The sequence below is a fragment of the Phaeoacremonium minimum genome (genome assembly GCF_000392275.1).
Source record: "Phaeoacremonium minimum UCRPA7 unplaced genomic scaffold PA7_03_scaffold_566, whole genome shotgun sequence".
Taxonomy (NCBI): Eukaryota; Fungi; Ascomycota; class Sordariomycetes; order Togniniales; family Togniniaceae; genus Phaeoacremonium; species Phaeoacremonium minimum.
The window spans coordinates 83,054-106,003 of NW_006921468.1; the positions used below are offsets into that span (position 1 = coordinate 83,054).

Here is a 22,950-nt window from a genome sequence, read left to right on the forward strand (position 1 = left end):
GCGCTTTTGATAGACTCCTATTTGTTGTTAGCCTGTTGTTTCCGGGTCTTCGACATTACTCGGAGGAGTTCTCACCAGGCAAAGAAAGTGATCAAACAAATAATCATTATTCCACTTTTAGCTAGAATGAGAGCTGACAATTTCTGAGGACGTATAAAACAGAATGAAAGACAGATGAGCCATCCAAGCGAATAGCCAATAAGCCTTCCACCGGTCATTGTGACATCCGAAGGAAATGGGTTGGGGACTCGAGCAATACTAGGGAAAATCGCATGAAGCATAACGTATATGCAATTACCCCTGTTTACCAACCTGTCAGCCTCAAGGGTTGTTTGTTCTTCAAAACATTCGCTTACGTTGTCACCCCTTGCACTCCAGTCCAAATAATCGTCATGATATTTCTGTTTAGGACTGGCCAGTAACTGCCCCAAACTCCGAAGCTGGCTCGGGAGATGATTGGATAGGGGCAGTGATAAGCAGCTCCTGGACGCCCAGTCATCACCATGGGCACGGCCACAATCAGATGGCCCAGGACGACACAAATCCAGGATTCCCACCAGGACTGATGTCGGTGAAGTTAGCAAAAAGCCCGTCAAGTGTTATCGTAATTCATACCAGACCACCCTGGATTCCCGTTGCAGCCACTGTCCAAGATGTCACGCTCGCACATTCGCCGAACCAAAAAAGGGAGTCTGCCGGACGGTGGTTAGTGAAGATAGTTTCAGGCCGTGTCGTATATTATATCATACATGTCCACTTCCCCCAAGTTCGTTTTTCTGCGGGCACTGGAAGCAGATCCTATAAATCATTTATCAGCAAAATCTCAATCTTGGATTTCTCGCCTTTCCCTAAGACTTCATGACTGTAGTCTAAAACGTACATAGTTTGTAAAAGACTGGTTGAAATTATCCGACTCTGTTTTTCGCAGCTCTATCTTTGCCAGAGTTCTCTGAAACCAAGTTGTCCCAGTACGAGGCTCAGTCAAGACTGTTTCAGAGGGAACACGAGATATGTCTGCTCTCTCGTCCCCTTTCTTAGACCCTGCGGCTGGCGTGGGGGTGTTCCCACCAGTCGACGGAGTTTGACCCTCAATGACCTGCATCCTGAGCTAATAAGATTGCATCAGAACAGTAATACAAAATGTTGTGTGAAAAGCTGTTTGGTGATGGAGACTTGGATTGGGTGTAATTGAAGATTGAATTCGCAGATATTTGCGTCTTGATATAGCAAATCAAACACGCACTTACAGGCTTATCTTCGTGTACTCAGCTTGGCAGGATGGTGTTCTTGTTATCTTTGGCCTAACTTCACTAGTTCGCCAAGCAGTTATTCCCAGTATGATGGGGACCTCCCGACCCGCAATTTTGGCAGAGATGAACTTAGCGGGAACCTGGGAGATAGGCACTAACAGGACCACGAGATAAGCAGCCCCTTCAGGCCCCGCAAGTAACATATCTGGCTCTGACGGTCGTATTTGACAAGGAATACTTCCAAGGTTGTCTCTAAGACAAGATGCTTGCAAGAGGAATTCCAGAAACGTAGCTGACAACTCGGAGATGCCCATAACTTCACTTCGGATTTCGGCGCATGTGCATCCCCCTCTCTTTGAGACAGACCTATCAAACGTGCTTCAAGAACTGATACCAGCCAGCTATCTTTCAATCGCTCGGCTGCCGAACGACGAATACACTGCAGCTCTATTGATTCTTCTGAGCCGTCTTTGAATTCGTCGCTTCACCGAAGAGGGTTTCATCATCGGCTATTCAGATGATCACGATTAAGTGTCCTAGCATATTTATTGCACTCTCGAACGTTCTTATTTGGATATTGAGCCGGCCTTTACAGCCTCAGAGTCATTCAAACCCTTTCAACTAACTTTACCAAACATTCCTATCTGCCGAGCACAACAAGATGGCTGTAAAGGAGTCTGCGTTTCCAATCGTATCCTTCCAACCCTTCCTAACAGGGAGTCTAGAAGCCAGAGCAGCAGTTGCCAAAGAACTTTATGATGCTTTCCACACATACGGATGGGTATATCTGAAGGATTTTGGTATTTCGGAGGAGGAAATTGATGAAATGTTTGCCTACGTAGGTGCAAAGTGCCTCGTATAAATGTTACAGATAGCTAACTGCCGACATAGAGCAAGCGTTTCTTTGAGGATCAATCTTTAGACGAAAAGCTCCGGTATAAAGTGACTAGCGCCGCATATAGCCAAGGATATACTTCAAACGGTGCTGAATCAAGCGACCCTAATGGAGGGCGCAGCTGGAAAGAATGTTACGAGCATCGTAGATTCTCGAACGAACTCTGTCCTCCAGCAGGGAGTGAAAGTCATTTCCGCGAATTTGCCGATGGCTTTTTTCAGGTGCGTATCCTTGAACTCGAGTATGATCAAGAAATGTAGACAACGGCACTAATTCCGAATCAGAAATGCTTCAATCTCGCTTCAGAAGTCCTGAGAGCTCTTTGCATGGTTCTGGGTATTCCAGAAACCTTCTGGGACGACAAGCTGGCGAAAGCGGATCCCCAGCTTCGATTACTCAGATACATGGCCATTCCATCATCGACATTGGAGAAGCCTGGCAATTACCGTATCAACCCGCACACAGACTACGGGCTGTGCACCCTCCTATTTCAAGATCAGGTCGGCGGTTTGGAAGTGGACCCCTTTCACACTGGCGAGTTTCGACCAGCGACACCTATCCGTGGCACTTGCGTTATCAATGTAGCGGACCTACTACAGCGTCTCTCTAACGATAAACTCAAGTCGACTCGCCATCGTGTAATGGCACCTCAATGCACTCCGGAACAACGCCAACAGATTGGGCCCGATGGGATGCTACCTGCTCGCTTTTCTACAGCCTTCTTCGTCCACCCCGACCCTGCCACATTGATTGCTCCTCTCGTTGAAGAGGGCGAGAAAGCGAAATACGAGCCCGTTAATGCGGGTGAATGGAGGACTATGATCACTAGCCGCAATTACGGTTACGCTCTTCCGGATAGCAAGCCCCTGAGCGTGGCGACTAAAGCTGCCGCTTGAGAATGGCTGAGAACATCTTAGTATAAGACATGAAATGAAAATAAATCGATTGTTTTAAAGACTTTTCTGTCCGGAAGAATGAATGGCCAAAGCCACATGACCGTCTCATGAATGAATGAATTATGTCCCGACCGTACTTTATGTGCAGTAGTTGTCAGGATAGTATCGCTACTTTCTGGTCTATGCAGGTACCTCATTTACCAAAAACACCGACGTAAGCCTGTCGGGAGCCTTGAAGTATTAGGTTTACCCCCACTGATAATCGTACGCCTAGCACGAGTCACGTGGGTTCATTGCGTGATGTTCGGGTAAGATGGCCGTCTTTGCGTCTGACTCCACTTGCATTTGTTGTCCTTTTCATATCTCAAGGTGCTAGAAATTTGAGGTAAAATGGCATCCCAACATGACGAGCCTGACGACGAGACACGGCGCCCGTTGCTGCAGGGTCAGCGCGAGGATGCCGAGGGTGCATCGCCCGCCACTCAAGAACGAGGAACTTTCGCTCGCAATCTGGGAACCATAAACGCTTTCGCGATTGTCATTAGTATTGTGATTGGGAGTGGCATCTTTACATCTCCTGGCTCAATTGATACGAATGTCCCTTCTCCAGGTGCTGCGTTGATTGTATGGCTCGTTGGTGGCGTCCTTGCTTGGACGGGAGCAAGCACGATGACAGAATTGGGCACCGCCATTCCCGGGGAAGGTTCGTTGACCATTAGATTATAGAAAGTTTTTGCTAATTAATACATCCCATGCTTCTAGGTGGTGTGCAGCCTTACCTCCGCTATATATTTGGGGATGTCTTCGGCTTCCTCGCTGGCTGGACATGGATTGTGGCCGTAATGCCTGCCACACTGGCAATCCTCAGCATTGTGTTTGTTGAGACCATATTTTCGGCAATCGGTGTCACGGATCGTGCAGATAGAATCGAGCATAAACTTTTATCGGTTCTCATCCTGCTTATCATCAGTGCCGCTAATTCCATTAGTACAAAAGCCAGCACCCGGCTGAATAACCTTTTCGTCACGACGAAGTTTCTCAGTATCCTCGGTGTTGTTATAGCCGGAATTGTTGTGGTATTCATACAGTTGAGCAATCCAAATAGAGAAGATATCGGCGGTCGAGACTGGTACAGGAAATCCTGGTTTCGGTTTAGAGAAACGTTGAACCCCGACGGTAGCAAAACCGATTGGCGTAAAATGACTCAATGGGAGACCTTTGGACATTACTCTGCTGGCTTGTATGGAGCATTGTGGGCCTATAGTGGCTGGGACAAGGTATGCAAGAGTTCACTCGAAAGATTCCTTTGTAACATCATTCAGGCGATATACATCTCAGCCGAGCTTTCGGCGCCGGCTCGTCAGCTGCCGCTGGCTCTTAACACCGCTATCCCCACGATAATATTTTGCTTTTTGACAGCAAATGCGGCATATTACATTCTTCTTCCGTGGGATGTTGTTTCTACCACAGACAGTGTGGCAGTGGTGAGTGCCCTGATGGCTTCACGGCATTCTACGCCATACTTACACTTTGACAGACCGCCATAACTCGTCTCTTAGGTTCTGCAGTGGGCATCGTGGCTGCAGCACTGATATGTTTGGTTGTAGCTGGCTCCTTGCTCGGTAACTCTTTCGTTGCTGCAAGAATGACGATCGCCGCTTCAAATTCTGGCTGGCTGCCCGGCCTTCTCGCCGTAGTCGGCCGCGTTGGTCTGGCATCCGACGCAGATGGAATCGATGAGACCAGTGCCGAAGTCGAACAGTCTCATAGCGCATCTAAATCTGATGCTCCAATAAACGCAATTCTGCTGTCGGCTATTCTTTCGACGATCTACATCCTATTTGGCAATTTTCGCGCTTTGCTTACTTTTAATGGACTAGGGGAATACTCGTTCTTCTTCCTCACAGTACTTGGGGCTCTTTTCCTACGAATTCGCGAACCCAAGTTGAAGCGGCCATACAAACCATTTGTGATTGTGCCTGCGATATTCGCTATTGTAAGCGGGTTTGTGGTGGTTCGTGGTGCAGTGTTCGCACCAATTCCAGCAATGGTTTTGATTCTAGTTTGGATCATCGGCTTGGCATATTATGTTGTACGACAACGGTAGAACGTCATTGCGGATGTTTAGATCTATGACTAAATCCAATTAAAAGAAACCTTTACGCTCTGAGCAAGGCATTGGGGGACTCCTGATTTGCAAATTTTCGCGATCGGTCGAGGGACGATGGTACCTCATTAAGATCTGTCAACTTCTACTCTATGCTCATTGTCAGGCGGCAAGATAGCCAGATGAAGTCATGAGACGTCTGGGACTGTGAGAAGCAGTACCAATGCCACGGAAGCGTATCGGGTCATATATCACGACAGGTGGTTCGTCTTACTTGGTTCTTATGCAATGCGATCCTCCCGTTGATCGAAACCTTATTTGAATAGATCACGGTATGCTCCCCTCATAAGGTGCCCAAAAATAAGCTCAAAATGCGAGCAACGGGATGTGATTGGTCTTCTATTGCTTAGAGCCAGCAACTGCCCTTTCAGCTAATCTCCAAAAGGCGCATGCAGTGAGATTGACCCTGGTCAACGTTACCCCCGTTATGGAAGGGCCGACTTGAGCTTTTTGATGTAAGAACCTTCCTTTCTCATATTAGAGCAATACTCAGCCCATTACCATGATGGTCTGTGTGGAATGTTACGCCCGTTGAACTTGGACTACCAGTCAAGAGGATAAAGCGTCTAGATGCCAATACTGCTTCTCGGGACTGGCCGAGGACACATCTGGACAGAGGTCGAGATTCTGAATCACACTTTCTGGCCCCCAACTACAATATTTGCCCCTCGTCGTTGTTGCATCTTCAGCAAAAGCATAGTCACCTCTAGCAAGACGAGAAGTTATGTATGGGGTGACCGGGGTTCCAGCCTGAGCTGTAGGCCATATGAACCGCCTGACTTGATAAAACTTAGATCAACATCACTCCACAACTTCGGGTATTAAAGCTCTATCTCGAAGAAAGACATACCATCAGGGGTCGAAGTACTCATGAACTCCAAAGCTTCCGCGGCGTCTTTTAGGCCGAGGCGGTCGACTACCGCGGGGTCAACTTCAAATCCGAGTCATTTCGGGAAGTTGGTAGACTCACTGCAACCTTGACGTAACATCTTTTAGGAAAGTTTTTGAGCTATGAAGAAACTAGCACCTACTCTCCAACACAATTTGTGACCACCCATACGTTGCGTCAAATGATAGAGAAAAGGTATCGGTCATCTTGTAGACACCTCAGTCCGTGATCCTGAGCGGAGTATGACCAACTGTTTCGTACGAATGATCACTTTAGTGCCCAAGCATAGCATGACATCTCGTGTTGACCAAATATCAATGCTTGCAACGTCTCATAAGCTATTAAGTTTCCAGACCATTTCGCAATTCTTCTAACTCTGTTACAACGGTTACCGACATGTATATATATAGTCATGTTCGATCTTTGAAGTCTTCTCCGTTCCCCAGTTTCAAATACCCGACCCAATAACCTATAGACAACACAGATCCTCCAACATTCTGGAACACAATGACCCAATTTGTAAGACAGTGCCTTCTAGTATTCGATGTGCTACGACTTACTAGAGTAGATCTACCTTGCTTCCCTCCTGGCAGCTACTGTTGTAGCAAGCCCTTTTCCCGCCCCGCCGTCGGCCACTGAAGCCCCGACGGTTCATTTGGACACTCTCCCGTTTTTTGGTCATATAAAAGGCAATTTTCAACCCGATAGTCACTTCCCGACCAACTCTACAGGAACAACCAAGCGGCAGACCGGAGAATGGGTGCAAATAGGCGCCGATGCACGATGGGATCAGAGTAATATCGATGATGGCATTGGTAGTGGTAACGACGTTTATAAGATGTACTGGGGGAGCGGTGGTAGCTGGGACGGCTGGCCGACACGATCTCAGTGGGTTTCTTTCCGAAACATGTTCGACAACAACAAGAACTTAATGTTCTCTTCTTGCTCATGGTGGGGTCAGCCTAACGACTCCGGTCCAGAAGTTGTGAGTTCCTTTTTGTTGACTGACTTGAGCGATGCTAACTCAATAGGGTGCGATCTGGGACTCCATCCAGAAAGTTGCTGCTGAGACAGGTGTTGACCATCGTTTTATTTTGGCAGTCATCCTCCAAGAGTCCGGTGGCTGCGTAAGGGTGAAGACGAGCAATGGGGGTGTGAGAAATCCAGGGTTGATGCAGGATCATAATGGCGATGCGACCTGCAACTCTGATATCACTCATGTTGTACAGAACCCGTGTCCAACACCGGTTATTGAGCAGATGATCCGAGAGGGCACTGCTGGAACAAACTCCGGCGATGGGCTTGCAAATTGTATAAACCAAGCAGGCTGGGCGAATGATGCGGACTTCTATCGTGCTGCAAGAATTTACAACAGCGGCTCGATTGACGGAAGTGGTAGGCTTGAAGCCGGCATTGCGGTAAGCCCTGTCGATCCTGTTAAACTATCACATTGGCAACACTGCACCTATATACTCACTGAAACCTTTGTCTCATATGATTGGCAACCCGTGGCTAATCTATTAACAGACCCATTGCTACGCATCGGACATCGCTAATCGTTTGACGGGATGGACAAGCGCATCCCACGGTTGCTCTTGTGATGACAACCCGTCCTCTTGCGGCGTCTAACATCTTGGATAATCGCTCCAGTATTCTCCAGAGTTTTCTACTGTTCTTTTGGATTGTGAATGCTCCTTACCTGCTTAAAACTTCACTCATAGGTTGGATGTCAACGTATAGCAATTTATATAAACAGCGAGCTTTTCTTTGTACATATGATAATTTACAGTTTGTGCATTTATGACACATCATAGACTGGCTTTCTAACGAAGTATCTCTTGTAAAATGGGTGAAAATGTATAAAGGTACTAATGAAGTGCATGATAGTCAATTGTCTACGCTGAGCTAAGTCAAGCCGTTGGTCGTAAAGATGTTGGCGGTATAAAATATAGATGAAGGCTATCGCGGCCGAAGTTGTTAGCTAATCAAACGCCCCCAGTGTCGCATGCAATAAGATATTCTACGAACTATCTTTGGAGGACTAGGAAATACAATCTACATGGGACATGGAGAGCCCGTTGACAGCCTGCGTCTTCTCTTTTTGTGTCACTACAACACGCGCTACATGGACGATTGACAAATGGTCGCAGAAGATGTGGTCGGTCTCATCTCCGAGTTTCAGCCAGATGAGGCTTTGATTAGTAAGCCCTGTGAGCTCTGGCGTTGGCCATGACTTGGTGGGTTCGTCTAGCGCGGCCTGTCCACTGGAATGTCAGAATCCTCTTCACTAACTATTGAAACCTGGAAAAATATCGTGGAACGCGTGTCTCCCTAGGAGGATTAAGTCATAGATTTCTTCGCAGAGTGATAACGAGGTCCACGCAAGGAGACACCGCCATGCAGTCTCAGGTTGACCGTGTGTCTAATGAAATAGCAACGCCGCTCTATTTCTGCTCTGTCTGTGGGAAACCATTCGACTCAGGTAGCCACCACACTTCCTAGCCAAGCCCCAACAACTCGAAACCCTCCGACTCTCAACTGTTTATTTGGATATAGCCACTGATCAAGTCAATATCAGAATCCTCATGTGCTCGTCATGTACAATACTGTCGTCAACGATCAGTCAGGATTCGGCGCCTAAGACCAAAAGCTTGCCAGGCCTGTAGTCGGACCAAGAGCAAATGCGATTTCAAGTTGCCTTGCTCACGGTGCCACACAAGACACCTCTCTTGCTCATATGACAAACGCCAAGGCATAAGTACAGAGGCGACTGTCGAGAAAGGATCAGTCACTTGGAAAAGCAACGATAAACAAGAGAATGAGGATTGCCAATCACAGCAAAGCAGGTACACATCCCTCAGCCGACCCACCTGTCTGGGACCTTTGACTCAGAATCTAATTATTTAACTAAGTATTTCTGTAATCGACCCCTTTATGGACTCATATGGCCGATCAAGTGATGTCAATGGCGGTCCCGTTGATGAAGGTTTATTCAAGGAGTTATCCGGAGACCAGTACGCGATCTTGTTCTCATCGTCACAATCAGCGATCATCGATATTGATCGAGCACTTCGGAGGAACGGCGGCGGTGAAACAACTCCGATTCCACTCAATGCAACCAATTATCGGAGGCAATACTCTGGAGGCCTCATTTCTGACGGCTGTCGTCAGTTCATTGCTTCAATTTTGCGAACCTACCCTCGACTGATGCTTCGATCCAATACACTCCCCCCGTTCATACATCCCCTCGGTTGCAGTCTCTATTATGACTCGCGCGATCCTCCCCAAGCCGGCCCTCGCCCTGCAGTCACATTTCGACCCTTGAAAGTAGTTGAGACTTGCATCAGTATTGCACAGACCTTTCATTTAAGAGCCAGTACGGACGAGCTTTTGTGGGATGCAATAAATCGCGAGCATAAGAGAATCCATGCCAAGGTGCGTTTTTCGGCGGTTCTATTTCCTATGAACATATCTAACGACAAATGACACTTATCCTATAGATGGGGGAGTATTCTCGAGGCGAAGTTTTGACAGCACTACAAGCTATGGTCATCTATACCATCATGCGGCTAATTGAATCAGGTCGCGGCTTTTTCTTACAAAATCGAGAAATGCTCCAAACAATGAAGGTATGCGGATAGCTATTATCATCGGATGTGTCCTATCCGATTGATGTTTGACTCGATAAATGGCCATGTCGCTAATGTGTCAAAAACAAGAATCTCTCCGAGAGGTTTGCCATTCTCTGTCCAGGTTCCTTCAGTCCTACACAACGATACCCGTCCCGACCTAGCTGGGAGGAATGGATTCTGGATGAAACGCGTCGAAGGTAAGAAAGCTGTATAACCGGAGTGTCTACACCAGTAGTGCGGGAAGCTGAAATTTTCAGAATTGCAATTGTATGCTCGCTGACATCTCTTTTGGTCGGTTCTGACGCATGCGACATCGTCACTCAACCACACTTGATTCACTTACTAAGTACAAGAGCTTTGTGGGAGGCAAGAAACACCTGGGCATGGGAGAAAGAATACGATACATTTCAAAGTCAATTCATAGACAGGGAGCCCAGCTTGGATACCATAGGGGACCTTGCGATCGTAAAACATGCTAGCATGAGCGACACGGCCTTGGTTGAAGGCCGAAAAAGTAGTCTTGACATCTTGGATGACTGGCATGCAGGCTTAGATGGATTGGGTATCCTTCTCGCTGCCGTTATGGCGGACGTATGACTCAAAATAACTTTAAGGCTACGAATCTATGCAAATATTTGAAGAACGTTAGGGAAAGGGGGTTTCCGTGTAATTTATAGGACCGTCGGAGCTGGGCACAACCCTATCACTGTTGGCTGCTTGTCTGCCATTGCCGGAAGCTTCGCTACCTGACTCCAGGCCGCATATTGCTTTGCTCAATCTTTACTATATAAGGCTCGCCAAAGCGACTTGTGATCAAGTTCAGATGAATCGTAGAGTACAAATGATACGACATGCGTCTAGAGACACGTTGGGGTAACTGGTGAAGCTTAGCGCCGGCCAATTTTGCCGGTGAAGTGGGTCCTTCACATTGGACGGTCTACAAAGTGTTCCGACTGACTCGACGGAGCTGCAGTACACGGAATAACCCAGGAGGTACGATTTCAACCATCTCGGCTATAAGAATACACGAATCTCGTAGAGATTACATCTCAGTTAACGCACCATCAGGAGAGACTACATATTCCACAAGTCACCCCTACATGTGTTTCTAAGCTGAATCAGCGTCTCGCGCTTCGCTTTACCAACGCAAACGCGAGCGTTCTCATCCCTTTTCATACCGTATGCTTAGCTATTCTCGGAGGATATCCCTTCAAAATCATATAAAGAGGCACGACCGCCTCTATATGCATTCATGGTGGCTCTAAAAAAGTTAATGACAACAACACGATTCGATTTGTTCACGAAAGATCACAGCCTCTCACAACAGCACGCACTCATCGGTATCATGGAAGACATTACACAGAACGTAGCCGCACTCTTGCCTGCTGTTGCAACAAATCTTGTCATCGAGGAACGATCGATCCCATCCCCTGGGCCTGACGAGGTCCTGATACACAATCATTTCATCGGGTTAAATCCGATCGATTGGAAGAGACAGGCATGGGGATTTATGATCAATTCTTACCCAACCATTCTTGGAGCTGGTACGTGATCGGACATCTGGCCAAGACCAAGTTGTTCCTGGCAAGGCGCTTATCTGTTTCTTTCTGTCCTTACCAATTCGAATCACTGCCAGCAAGCTCACAAGTATTCACAGATGTCTGTGGCATTGTGGCCAAAGTCGGCTCCAATGTAACCGGATTCAAGCCCGGTGATCGCGTCGTGGGGCTAGCGGGCTCTTTCTCCTCCGGCAACATTGACCATGCAGCATACCAAAGGTACACAATTGTCAAGTCTACACGCACGGGCAAGCTGCCCCAAGAGACGAATCTTCAACAGGGGGCTGCTGTAGTCACAGCTGTCGGTGCAGCGTCCATGGCCTTTTTCGATGTGCTCGGGTTTTCCCTACCTACCGGAGTTGACATCACCAAACCACGATCTGTCTCACCTATCGAAGCTATTCTGATCTGGGGTGGTGCTTCCAATGTTGGGGCAATGGCGATACAAATCGCGCGACTGCTTGGCTTGACAGTTTTTACAACAGCCAGCGAGCATCATCACTCTCACCTTCGATCTCTCGGCGCCAGTGTTGTCATTGATTATCACTCCTCGACGATAGTCGACGACCTCCTTGCCGCCGCCAAGAAGTCTGGCAAGGAGATCGTATACGCCATTGATACGATCTCCCAATCCCATACGCTGGAGCCTACTTCTCAGGTGTTGACTAGATCCCCCGGCAACGGCAAAATCAAGAAGAAGCTCGCCCATCTCACACCATGGCCCCAAAACTTCTCTCGTCCAGAGAGTATTGATGTTCAGCAGGTAGAATCAGCATATTACTTCGACCGCAGGGATGATTTAGCTGCGTGGTTGTACAATGATACCTTGGCGAGGTGGTTACAGGCACGAATCATCATACCAGGAAGGTATCGCGTCATTCAAGGCCTAAGTGGAATCCAGAGCGGCCTTGATGAGCTAAGAAAAGGACTTAGTAGAGAGAAGTTGATAGTCGAGGTTTGAGTTCACAAGTGATACACAAGACGTATAATGAAGAAAGACTTATCCGCTTTTGTTGGTACCAATAAGTCGATTCTTGTTGCTGCAACATATTTAATTGAATCTTTTGGGAATGTATCTGACCGAATGAGAAGGCTTTGGTGGTGAGCCATATCTTTGTTGCGAGCGAAGTGCATGTGTGAAAGTGTGCTGCCTTCCTACTTCTCCTCCTAGAGAAGTACGGTGCTGGGTCCCGCAATTTCAGGGACTTCTGCATTATTGAAGAATCACCCCTGCATTGGCGCTCTCGCTTGTGATGGCACGATCTCAGCCAGCCTCCGGCGTTTAAGCTTCTTGGCGGCGCCAATGCCTAAGTTATGCTTATGCGACTGACATAACTTAGCTACACTCAGCTCGTTAGCATGGGTCTCACGGAGTCCTTAGTCTCACTGCGTCGGGTAAGGCGGGGGCTGGCAATGCCTCACCAACGAGGGCTAGAAGAGTCGGCGCTGGAGTCTCATATACAAGCAATCTTATTCCACCCTAACCTAGACTACTTTCGTCCAGGGCCCAAAGTGGTCTGCTTCATACTTTGGTGTTGTGATTCGGCCAATCCGGCGGTGCTCTTTGGTCCAATTTTATCATCATCGCTCGATAGACGATATAAATCAAATAGTTTAGTGCTTTGAAGGGTGCTAGTCCTTCCGTAATGTGTTTTGGGCGGGGTTCAGGAGCATCCAGCTGTTCCGGCACAAGCCTTGGTGACTAGTTGCCTCACGCCTTTCCTTATTAAATCTGGAATCGGATGACTTTCCTAGAGACATGATCGAATTCGTCAACAGACTATTTCTCGGGAGCTTCTAACGTCCGTACGCCTGACAGCTCAGCTGTAAACGGCGGGCGTGAACATGTTGTGCCAATTAGAGACCAGCTGAGTAGCTAGTTTCTACCTGAATGTTGAGAGCAATGATGATTCTATATCTTCCGGAAAATCCCATGAGTTTCCACTCGTGTTCAGACATCAGTCATTTCTTCGCAGTCTCGTCAACACTCTTTCGTTTTCTATAGTCACTCTCTTGCTCTTTTAGCGGATATTTCCGCGTGCCTCTCTTTAACATCAAATGTTGTTTCATCACCTGGCTGCCCTAGCTGGGGCAGCAGTGACTGTGTCTGCTTTTCCAGCTCTTGATAGCCGATCTACTAACTCTAATTCTTCGGTTGTTGTTACTCAGGATGGAGGCTTCGAGGTTGTCATTGTCTACGCACAGCCTGAAGCAGGATGCTCTCAGCATCGTCAATGCGACTCCACAAACTCCCTCCCTCCAGCTGTCCTCACACCAAGCTCTTCTCGAACGCATGTCACAACATCAGCTGCCGAAACACCTGCGTTTTCCCAAGCTGCGCCAACGGCCAAGCTCGTGCCCAATGTTCACTGGGGTTTCGATACTTCACCTGCAACCAACGTTATTCCAATACCCGCAGATTCTGGTTCTCCGTTGTACTATGGCCATTCAGGCGAGTCTTCTAACATGGCCCCGCCACGTGTCCTATTCTAACAAAAAAAAGACCCTTCCCAAGCCGGCTACTTTGCTTTTCTGACATACTACTTCAACTTTCCCTCCGTGAACTTGGACCATTGCGACCATGTTTCAAGTGTGATCTGCACAGAGAAAGGCTGCAAGGTATCATTCGCTAGTGATGAGGCGTATAAATATGCGGTAACACACTGGTCAGCTTACGAGGAGCTGATCTTGGTCGCTTTCACTGAGGGATGTTCACAATATGCAGATGGAGAGCGGTGCTACCTCAAGGTCAACGCGATCGAATTCAAGGGTGACCTTGTTGTTGAAGTTGGAGGATCATTCTGTCACCCAGATGATATCATTTCAAAAGGAGAGACAGAATGGGGCTGGTGGACACCAAGACATGGTGGTACCTCGGTGCGAACATCCGCCTCTTCTGGTCCAACCGTGACCTGGTCTGGATCTAGTGGCCCGACCTTCAGCGCCTCGAAATCCTCGACGAAGGGTTCGTCGGGTTCCTTGTCAACCGTCCGCTTGGTTACCGGTGTTACAACCTCAAGCTCCCCGGCAGCGACAAGCACGAGCAGCTCTGCCGCCCCGACTGCCCGTACATCTGCGCCTAACAATGGGACAACGAACGGCAACGACACAGACACCAGTAGTTTTGCTGCTGCCAAATCAGATTGTGTTCCTCCCTCAGACTCCAAGTACGGTCTTCCTACGGCCTGCTTGGGTGAGCTCTTCGACAAAGATCTCGATGACGCCCTTGGATATGCAGAGAATCTCAACTCAACTTACGATGAATTCATTGACTATATCGCGCCAGGACTTGAGGAGTACGGAGATATCCCAGATCCTGAAGCGGACCCGGATTTCGGAGATATGATGGACTGGTCTGAGAGACGGCGCCGTTCATTAGCATTAAGTCGTCGAAATAATCTCAACAAACGTTGGCCGTGCCTCACCTGTGCCATCAAGGCAGTTGGTAACTTCATTGCTCATCCGGTGGATACACTTGTAGCCTTGAAAGATGAGATCCAACAAGCTACATCAATCTCTGGATCTGTGAACAAAGATCTCACATTCAAGGTCCCTGACCCCGCCAATGTCGAAGCGAGCCGACTGCAGGACCCTAACGCCAAGCAAGTCACATCTCCATGGGGCGACTCTATCCTACTGAAATCATTTGGCACTCAGCCTGAGTCCGAGGGCGGTGACTCCAAGAAACGTGACGAGAAAGAAAAGGCTTTGAGTGGCTACATGAATGTTTTTTGCGTTGGATGCGGCGTCTCAGGTCATGCCAGTGTCGCCGGACGTGCTTCTTGGACACCTCTCGGAGGGTTTATCGAGGGCCAAGTCGAGATGCGAGCTGATGTCCAATTCGTGTTCAAACTCGGAATTGATGCGCAGATGACTTATTCCAAAGAGTTCAACAATAATCTGCTCCGCCTTGGACTCCCTGGTCTAACATACGGCGTCGTTACTATTGGGCCGTGGGTCGAGGTTGGCTCGACAGTCAAGCTCGATGCCGAGGCAAAGGGCCGGTTGCTAGCTGGTGCAGAAATGGGTTTACAGAATGCACATGTTTTGATCGATTTTATCAACCCAAGCAAATCAACCAAAGATGGATGGGAGCCATATTTCAAGCCAGTCTTTGAAGCTGATGGCGAGTTGATGCTTTCTGCGTCTCTTGGTCTGCCGTTCGGGCTGAAGTGCGGATGTAAGCAATTTCAATTTTAAACCAAGACCTGGCAAGCCATTCTTCGTGGAGGTTACATGGCCAGAAGACGACAGGAGACTCAGAACCTCCCTTGAGGAACATCCTTTCGTCAAGCTCTTCCTGCCCCTTCATCATCGTAAAATGGAATTTACTAACTTTTCACTCTATAGTGCAAGTTGCAAGCTTCAGCAAGAGTGTCGGTCTCGTTGATGAGCCGTCAATAAAAGGGATCGCCCAAGTAGCAGCATCGATTGGTCTAGCTTCTAGTGGTGGGTTCGTTGCCGGCTTCAAAGACAGCAATGACTGCACGGGTATCAGCACTCAGATCAGCTGGAGGAACAAACTCTACGTTGATGTGCTCGGGCTCACGCAGCTCAGTCTGCTTGACACAGATGACAAGCCTCTCGCACAGGGGTGCATTGCACTTCCTGGTCTACCGTCTCCTTTACCAAGCAAGTCCACGGATGCGACCACTTCAGCCCCCACTCCGACAGGAATTGAAGAATCTGATAGCGAATCCTCGCAAACGCCAACTGTGGGAGATGACTCGCAGCCATCAGAGACAGAGTCTCCTAATGTAGAGCCTACTACAACCCCAAGCAATGACGACGAATCGGATCCTATCTCAGGCACAGACTCTGATATTTCTGCCGATGACAACTCTGATGCTCCAACAGACCAAGACGGCTCTGGAGATGGAGACGACTCTGGCGCCGTGCCTGAGGATGTGTCTTCAGAAGATTCGTCTCATGATGTAGTTAAACGCCACTCTCTTGTCTCTCGTGGTACGAATAGCACCAACAGTACGGTTCGCGACATCACCAGCAAAGTAAAGTCCAATATCACAACTCTTTCCTACGAGACAACCTCGCTTCCTGACCATCCTTATAACGACACAGCCGGATACGAATACAACTTACTTACCGTTCCTGACGGGTCCATTATATTCATCTCTTGTGGAAATGGCGCCATTTATGCAGTCTCACCTGATGGCCCAGACAATCCATCTTGTACTCCCAACTGGGAGACATACAATGATGTTATCGTCGCTGATGGTGCAGACCGAATAATGCACTACTACTCCCACACTATGGAAGCTGTGGGTGTATCACGCCTCCGTGTCAGCAACCAACAGTCTGTGCCAGAGAAGGGAACCATTGTAGCCTTCATCGCAGACGACAGCGATGAGGATACTAGTGAGGATGGTGGATACTTTGCTGCTCTTGACCCTGACATGAATGTATTCTATCCCGTTCTGTGTACATACAGCGATGGTAATCCGGCAAGGATGTTCCTGGCAGCGGATCCGGAGAAAGGTCCTGAGATACTCCAAAGTGAGGATCTTGAGTACAGTATAACAGGTGGCAAAGTTGATAAGTGTTACACGATGCCGTTATTGATGGGCCAGTGGGCAGACGATAGTGAAGGGTACACCAGCTACAATGATTCGCCCAGTGACGATGACGATCTGGATTATGATTGGGATGGATATGACTGGGATCAAGAATGAACCAGTTTTTGATGCTTCAATGATTCTGATAGCCAGGCATGTACTTTTATTGCAAGCCTTCAACACAAGTAATCATTGATATGTATCTATGTAGTCAACCCTATCACACCTATTGCCCCTGACTTGTCTGAGTTTCACATTACAAGTGAAGAGACAAATGGGTTGATATTGTAAGGTGATATTTCGAACTAAAAGAATGTTAGGCGTCGTTTGATCGCGGCCTCTGACAACAATTAGCTAAGATTATGTACCAGGCCACTTCGTCTCTGTAAGTAAGTAATACTTTTTCAGTTCTACTAGCAACGGCCCGATCTTCGCAAATATTAGCAACTATATATGAAGCTAATGGCTCTAGTCCGATGAAATGAGCTTTTTGTTGCAAATTGAAGAAGCTATGAGAATCATCAGTCAGAGGTTGAAAGGCAACTCCTAGCATCTTGCACCTAACGTTCTTAGTTACAAGTCATTCCATATTTAGCTATCTGCGCCAAAGTATCGCAATCTCATCAGTACTTATACGTAGCCCTCATACTGTACTCTTTGAAACGGCATTTTCTAGACTCAACAGGGAGTTAAAGATGAACGTATAGAACGCTCTCACAATATCATTAGTTCTAAGCTTCTCCTATATATATCTGTCTTACACTAGGCGCTCTATAAGGCATAGCATTTGAATTATGCTAGAATTGATATATTATCCATCCTCATCATCTCTTCACTACACTTTGACGGCATTCCCATACTCCATCGTTCGCCTTAGTCAGCTCAGGCCAACTTCGTGTAGTGTAAATTGGAATTTCCACCGGTCCGATGGGAATATCCCCATCAATAGAAGTCCATTGAGTTTGAATGTCCGCACTTGATGGGTTCCACAATAATGAGTCTCCCTCCGCAGTATGGAGATCTTCTGGTCCAATCGTTTCCGTCGGCAAGCAGTTATGATCAGCGATAGGGCCAGCGATAACGACATCCTGCTGAGACTGATTCTTTTGAAGAGTCTGGAACTCCAATTTCAACTCTTCGTATGCCGAAAAGAATTCCTTCGTAGCTTGCTGTGCACTAGCTACTTGAGCCTCTAGCTCTTTAATTCGTCGGTCTTTCCGTTCGCGATACGCTTTCTGGGAACTACGATTCTGTTCACGGCGACGCTGAAACGAGATTTTCTCATGAGTCTCAATATTTGTGCAAGGCTAGCAAGTATCTTACCATCAGCTGCGTATCTGTGTATGGTGTCTGCCTTGGTTTACTCTTGCTCGTTGAGCGTGAGATACACTTGGCAGAGGTGGTTTCTGGCCCTCCATTACCCTTGTTAAAATCCTCCTCTTCAGAGTAAGAAGGTGACGAGGAATGGGTAGAATATTCCGAGACCAGGCCGAAGTCGATGTCAGGTTCAAGGCCAATAGCAGAGCTATCATCGACGCCAATATATGCAGCCTGCCACCAAAGTGACCAAACATCAAATGAGTCCACATTATCCATGGCAGAATAGGATGCGAATTGGTAAAGCTTTTGCGAGATAGGAAGGCTTTGATCTTGTTGGCTCTTTTGAAAGTGCAAGTCTGGCCCAGTGTGTGACCGAGTTCTTCGGTTCCGAAATTTCAATTGCATGCTGAATCATCTATCATATAATGCTGGGCTTCAGCATAGTTTATGCTTCGTGCAAGATTCACTGTTTTCCTAGTTTCTTGTTAATCAGAACCGCTATTCGGGGATGGCTCAGCCTTACCAGCCAATGCCGGTACCGACACCGCCGTGCCCGCCAACCGCCGTTATGCCGCCCAAGCCCGTTCACCGAAGCCCGCTGTCATCCAATTGTGGCTGACACATCCAAAGGGCTAAAACCGATCTTCGGTTTGGTGCATCGCTGGGAGTTTCTCATTCAATTTATTGATGATTTTCCCTACATTAATTGCGATTTTAAACGTCACGATAGAAGCACGACTGCTTTGACAGAGACGGATGAATCGTACTTTCATGCTCACTGAACCTAAATTTCATTACACACCGAGCAAAAGAAAAAATGAAGAGGAAAGAGGAAAATAGAGCAAAGGTAAACAGAAGCCAATTTTGGTATCCGGTGTAATGGAGGTGGCATCCGCAAATAGAGAATAACAAAATTCAACCACATCTATTGCATACAAACATATTTCACATTAGTTAAAAAGTGAAGCATTTCTAAAATTGCAGAGGAGTTCACACATCTTTATACTTAAGGCTCCCACACTTGTAATACTTTGGCATGCCGGACACACGTCACTTTCTTTGGATCAGATTGGGCTGCATTCGTTGTTAGTTTGGGAAAGCAACACCGGCAGGAGATAGAGAATATGTATCTAGTACTTTCAACGGACGTTGATGCAAGACAACTTGGGCATCTGATGTAATTGACTTTATGGGAATGAGCCACTTTGAGACAAATCGCAACAATGATTTTACTTTTATTTTTGTGGAATGCATCGTGCTGGGAAGAGGCTTCACGGTATTATACATTACTCAGTCACATTGAAATCAAATGTTGCTGTACTCGGAAGCTACAGACCACTCCGACCAAAATCCAACGAGGAAGAATGAGGAACTGCTTTCTCAATGTCATAATCACTATGAAGATAGCTTTCCAACACAGGTGAAGTCATCCTCTCCTCAGTGATACGCCTCTCATAGGCATTGAGTCAGCTAAGCAAAGCTTCCCTATCCGATGACACTTTCATGCTGGATAAAGAGCCTGCACTGTTACCACTTACCCAAAATAGCAAACATCAATTGCCGCAGGACTTCTTGTGTGCACCGCATCGCACGGAAGCAGAGTCTCCGGCGTCTCTGGCCTCGTAAAGTGGCCCATCACCGGCATGATGGAATCACGCATGACTGTTGTAGAATCAACCATAGATTACTGATCTCGAATACCGCCGACATGCTAGTTGTCAACAATGCCGGCATCCGATTCAGTAGCGTAAGTAGCTATTGAAGACAACTCTGAATGGAAAATGCTTGTCATTCAAGATCGATGGTGTTTGGAGTGTCTTAGTTTGGTCTAGCCCACCGCCGGCGTTGAGAAGAACACACCTCGAACGCCGGAAATCTGACCCACTTAGCAGTGAATGCCGGTCCTAAAGGAACATCGACAGTTCAAAAAGCATTGACTCCTCCCAATCGATATAAGATTTCGAGGACATGAAACTTCATTATCCTGTTCCTTCGGTGATCATGAAAAGTAAAGCCTCTTGAAACATTTCCGAACAAGTTGTTCATCGACATACAAGTATGTTTGTCTTTGTGTGGGTAATCAGCCGCATGTTACGGAGGCGAGCAGCACTGCGTGTCTAACCTCTGGAGACAAAATCTGTTGAAATCCTCAATTGCTCGCCGTCTTGCTATCATATTGGCCCTCAGTTAAGCTTTGAACTGATCGAATTTCCTCGATGGAGCTTCAAGCAACAGCTGATACAGCGGATTACTTGCCAAGCGAGACAGCGGCATGGTCGCTGACTAAGTGGAGGCACAAGATTTCCAATTATGGAAAATACTCGCTCTAGCTCGCACTGTGCAAGGCGAAGAGAGCCCATGCAAAAGTTGAAGCTAAGACAAGCCGAGACATGGGGGACCTCTTGCCTAAAAGATTCAAGCGGGATTGAGGCCATGTCGGGAAATGGTCCTAAGGATCCGACCGACGGATCTATGCTCAGCCCATGAGAGAATAGGGCTTGCTGGCTTCGGCCAGACCCCGACACGTGCTAAATCTAATCTTCCCATCCCCTCTCTGAGGAATACAGATGTTCTGCGAGCGCGATGTCTGCAAGCGCCGCCAATGCGGCTCAACGAAGGTGCGTCATGGCAGTACTGGGGGGTTTGAGACACCTTCTGACCAGGTGATAGGCCTTATGGGCTCGCTTGTACAGCTTGCCGGCGGGCGAAGATGAAATGCATAAGTAGCGGTCTCGAGCCAAACCGATGCGACCGATGCGTGAGACAACAGAAGGAATGCCTCTTCGAATCGAATCGACGCGGACTTTGGAGACGTGATTATGCCCTAGGGGTTTCCAGGTGCGCTAATACCTATCTTGGTCGTGGTGTCGACTCTGTAGAATTGACTGTATCAGGCTATCGGATGAGTTTCCCCAACTACCATTACCTCCTGTCCAAGACACAGCCATCACGAGAGCGGTTCCGGTCGAAACAGACTGGAATTTCTCCAAGTCGCCTTCAAAGTCACTGCCTGTACCGACGACTTGGGATCAGCAGAAGGACCCTCAAAGTCCCCAAGACAACTTCCTTCCTGTACTCCGTGGCGGCTTGCCTGACAATTCGCCGTCCGAAGGCCTATCTCCTTCAGAGAAGCAATCCCCGAGCCGCCACAGGTCAGAAGACAGCTCTTTTGCTCCTCCTTCGTTTGTTAGTCACTCTGAGGACACTCGGGGACTCTCGTTGGATGCAGCGTTGGACCCAGAGCGGACCGTGCTGGACAGCACCAACAGTGAGAGGACTTCAATCTCCAATTCTGATCGTGACAAAACCGCAGTAGATGATCCTATCAATCTCAGAATCCTAAGTCGGCCATCTGCACAGTCTCTGTTCGCAGAGTAAGTTTTTCTCCGCAGTTGTCGGGCAAGAGTGCTAACGTTCGACATGCAGTTTTTTCACACATTTTAATTATCTAGTGGGGCTGCTGGATCCCGACCTGTACACCTTTTCTTATACTCGTGAAGCCTCAAGCCTCCTCTTCACGGTGATTCTCTCAATTTCATCGAGAGTGTTTCGCCCCGATTTGCATCAGGCGCTTCGACGGCATGTTGAAATGTTACTGGGCAAAGTCCTCTTAGCGTGTGATTCTGCCGTTGAGAATATTTGGGCGATTGTATGTATGTACTACTGGAAAGATGTCGGAGATAAACGTGGCTACACACTGGTTGGCTTTGCTTTGCGCATGGCCTCTTCAGCTGAATGGAATAAGACTCGGCGAAGGGTTGCATCCCACGAGGAAATGAACTCTCAGATGCTGGAGACAGAGCTTCAAGTTCGACAAAGGAGAGACAAGGATAGGGTATGGCTCTCGGTTGGAAATATTGATAGAACGTAAGTGAAAGCACTAAGGTGCATCGATCAGAGTTCATTTTTTGATTGACTCCTTCAAAACAGGTCCAGCTACTTCACAGACCGGCCGTTATCTGCAGTACCAATAATGGGCAATGCCGGATCAAGGGATTGGCTGGCTGTTGATAGATGGACATACGCGAATGGAGACGCCAAAGCCATTGGCGGCTTTGAACTAACCAAGATTGCACGTCCGGTATACGATTTTATGATGGATCACAAAGATCATTCATCAGCAGCCAGTAATGAAAGGGATCACCAATCATTTCAGAATATCATGAGAGTTTTCAATGACAATGTGAGAGCCTGGGGTGAGCATTGGGCTCCAATATTTGCTCAGTGTAAGCTTCTGCCTGTTTTGCATTCTTATTTTTAGTTTCCTAAATCCCGTCTAGTTCCTCAATCAGAGCCTTGTCTTGAGTCTCTAGTCTACTTCTTCCGGGATTATATGCTCATATATTTCAACTCCGTTCTGCTCCATCGTATCCTTGTTTCAAATGGCAATAATGTTGTCGACCCAGCAGCAGTGTCGGCCATTCTCACATGCTATTCGAGCGTCATGAGCTTGTTACGGGAAACTATCAGCATGGGCAAAATGGAGTTATTGTATTTCTTCTGGGATACCGCTCATTTAATGGTTGCCTATGCCGCCATGATGCTTCTGAAGCTTGTCAAGCAAGGAAGCCATATCCATGGCGTTGCAGTTGGCGAGGCTAGATCAGTCTTGCTTGAACTAGCGACCATACATGCGGCGGCAGCTGGCTCACTTACCTCCTCAGCGACCGGCATGCCATTGCACAATATTTCAAACAAGACCCCAGCAGAAAATGCTGTGGATGCACAGTCACGGCTTCTGAGAGCCATTGTTGTGACAAAAGAGAGCC

The 22,950-nt window shown here is 47.7% G+C and overlaps 1 protein-coding gene across 1 annotated transcript; it reads left to right on the forward strand.

Annotated features, from left to right (window-relative positions):
* Positions 1-14,373: 14,373 nt before the first annotated feature.
* Positions 14,374-16,978, forward strand: UCRPA7_8026 (hypothetical protein; the record flags this gene model as incomplete). Its single annotated transcript, XM_007920542.1, has 3 exons — positions 14,374-14,455; positions 14,575-15,468; positions 15,639-16,978. The coding sequence occupies 3 exons, from the start codon at positions 14,374-14,376 to the stop codon at positions 16,976-16,978; spliced, it is 2,316 nt and encodes a 771-aa protein (XP_007918733.1).
* Positions 16,979-22,950: the final 5,972 nt, after the last annotated feature.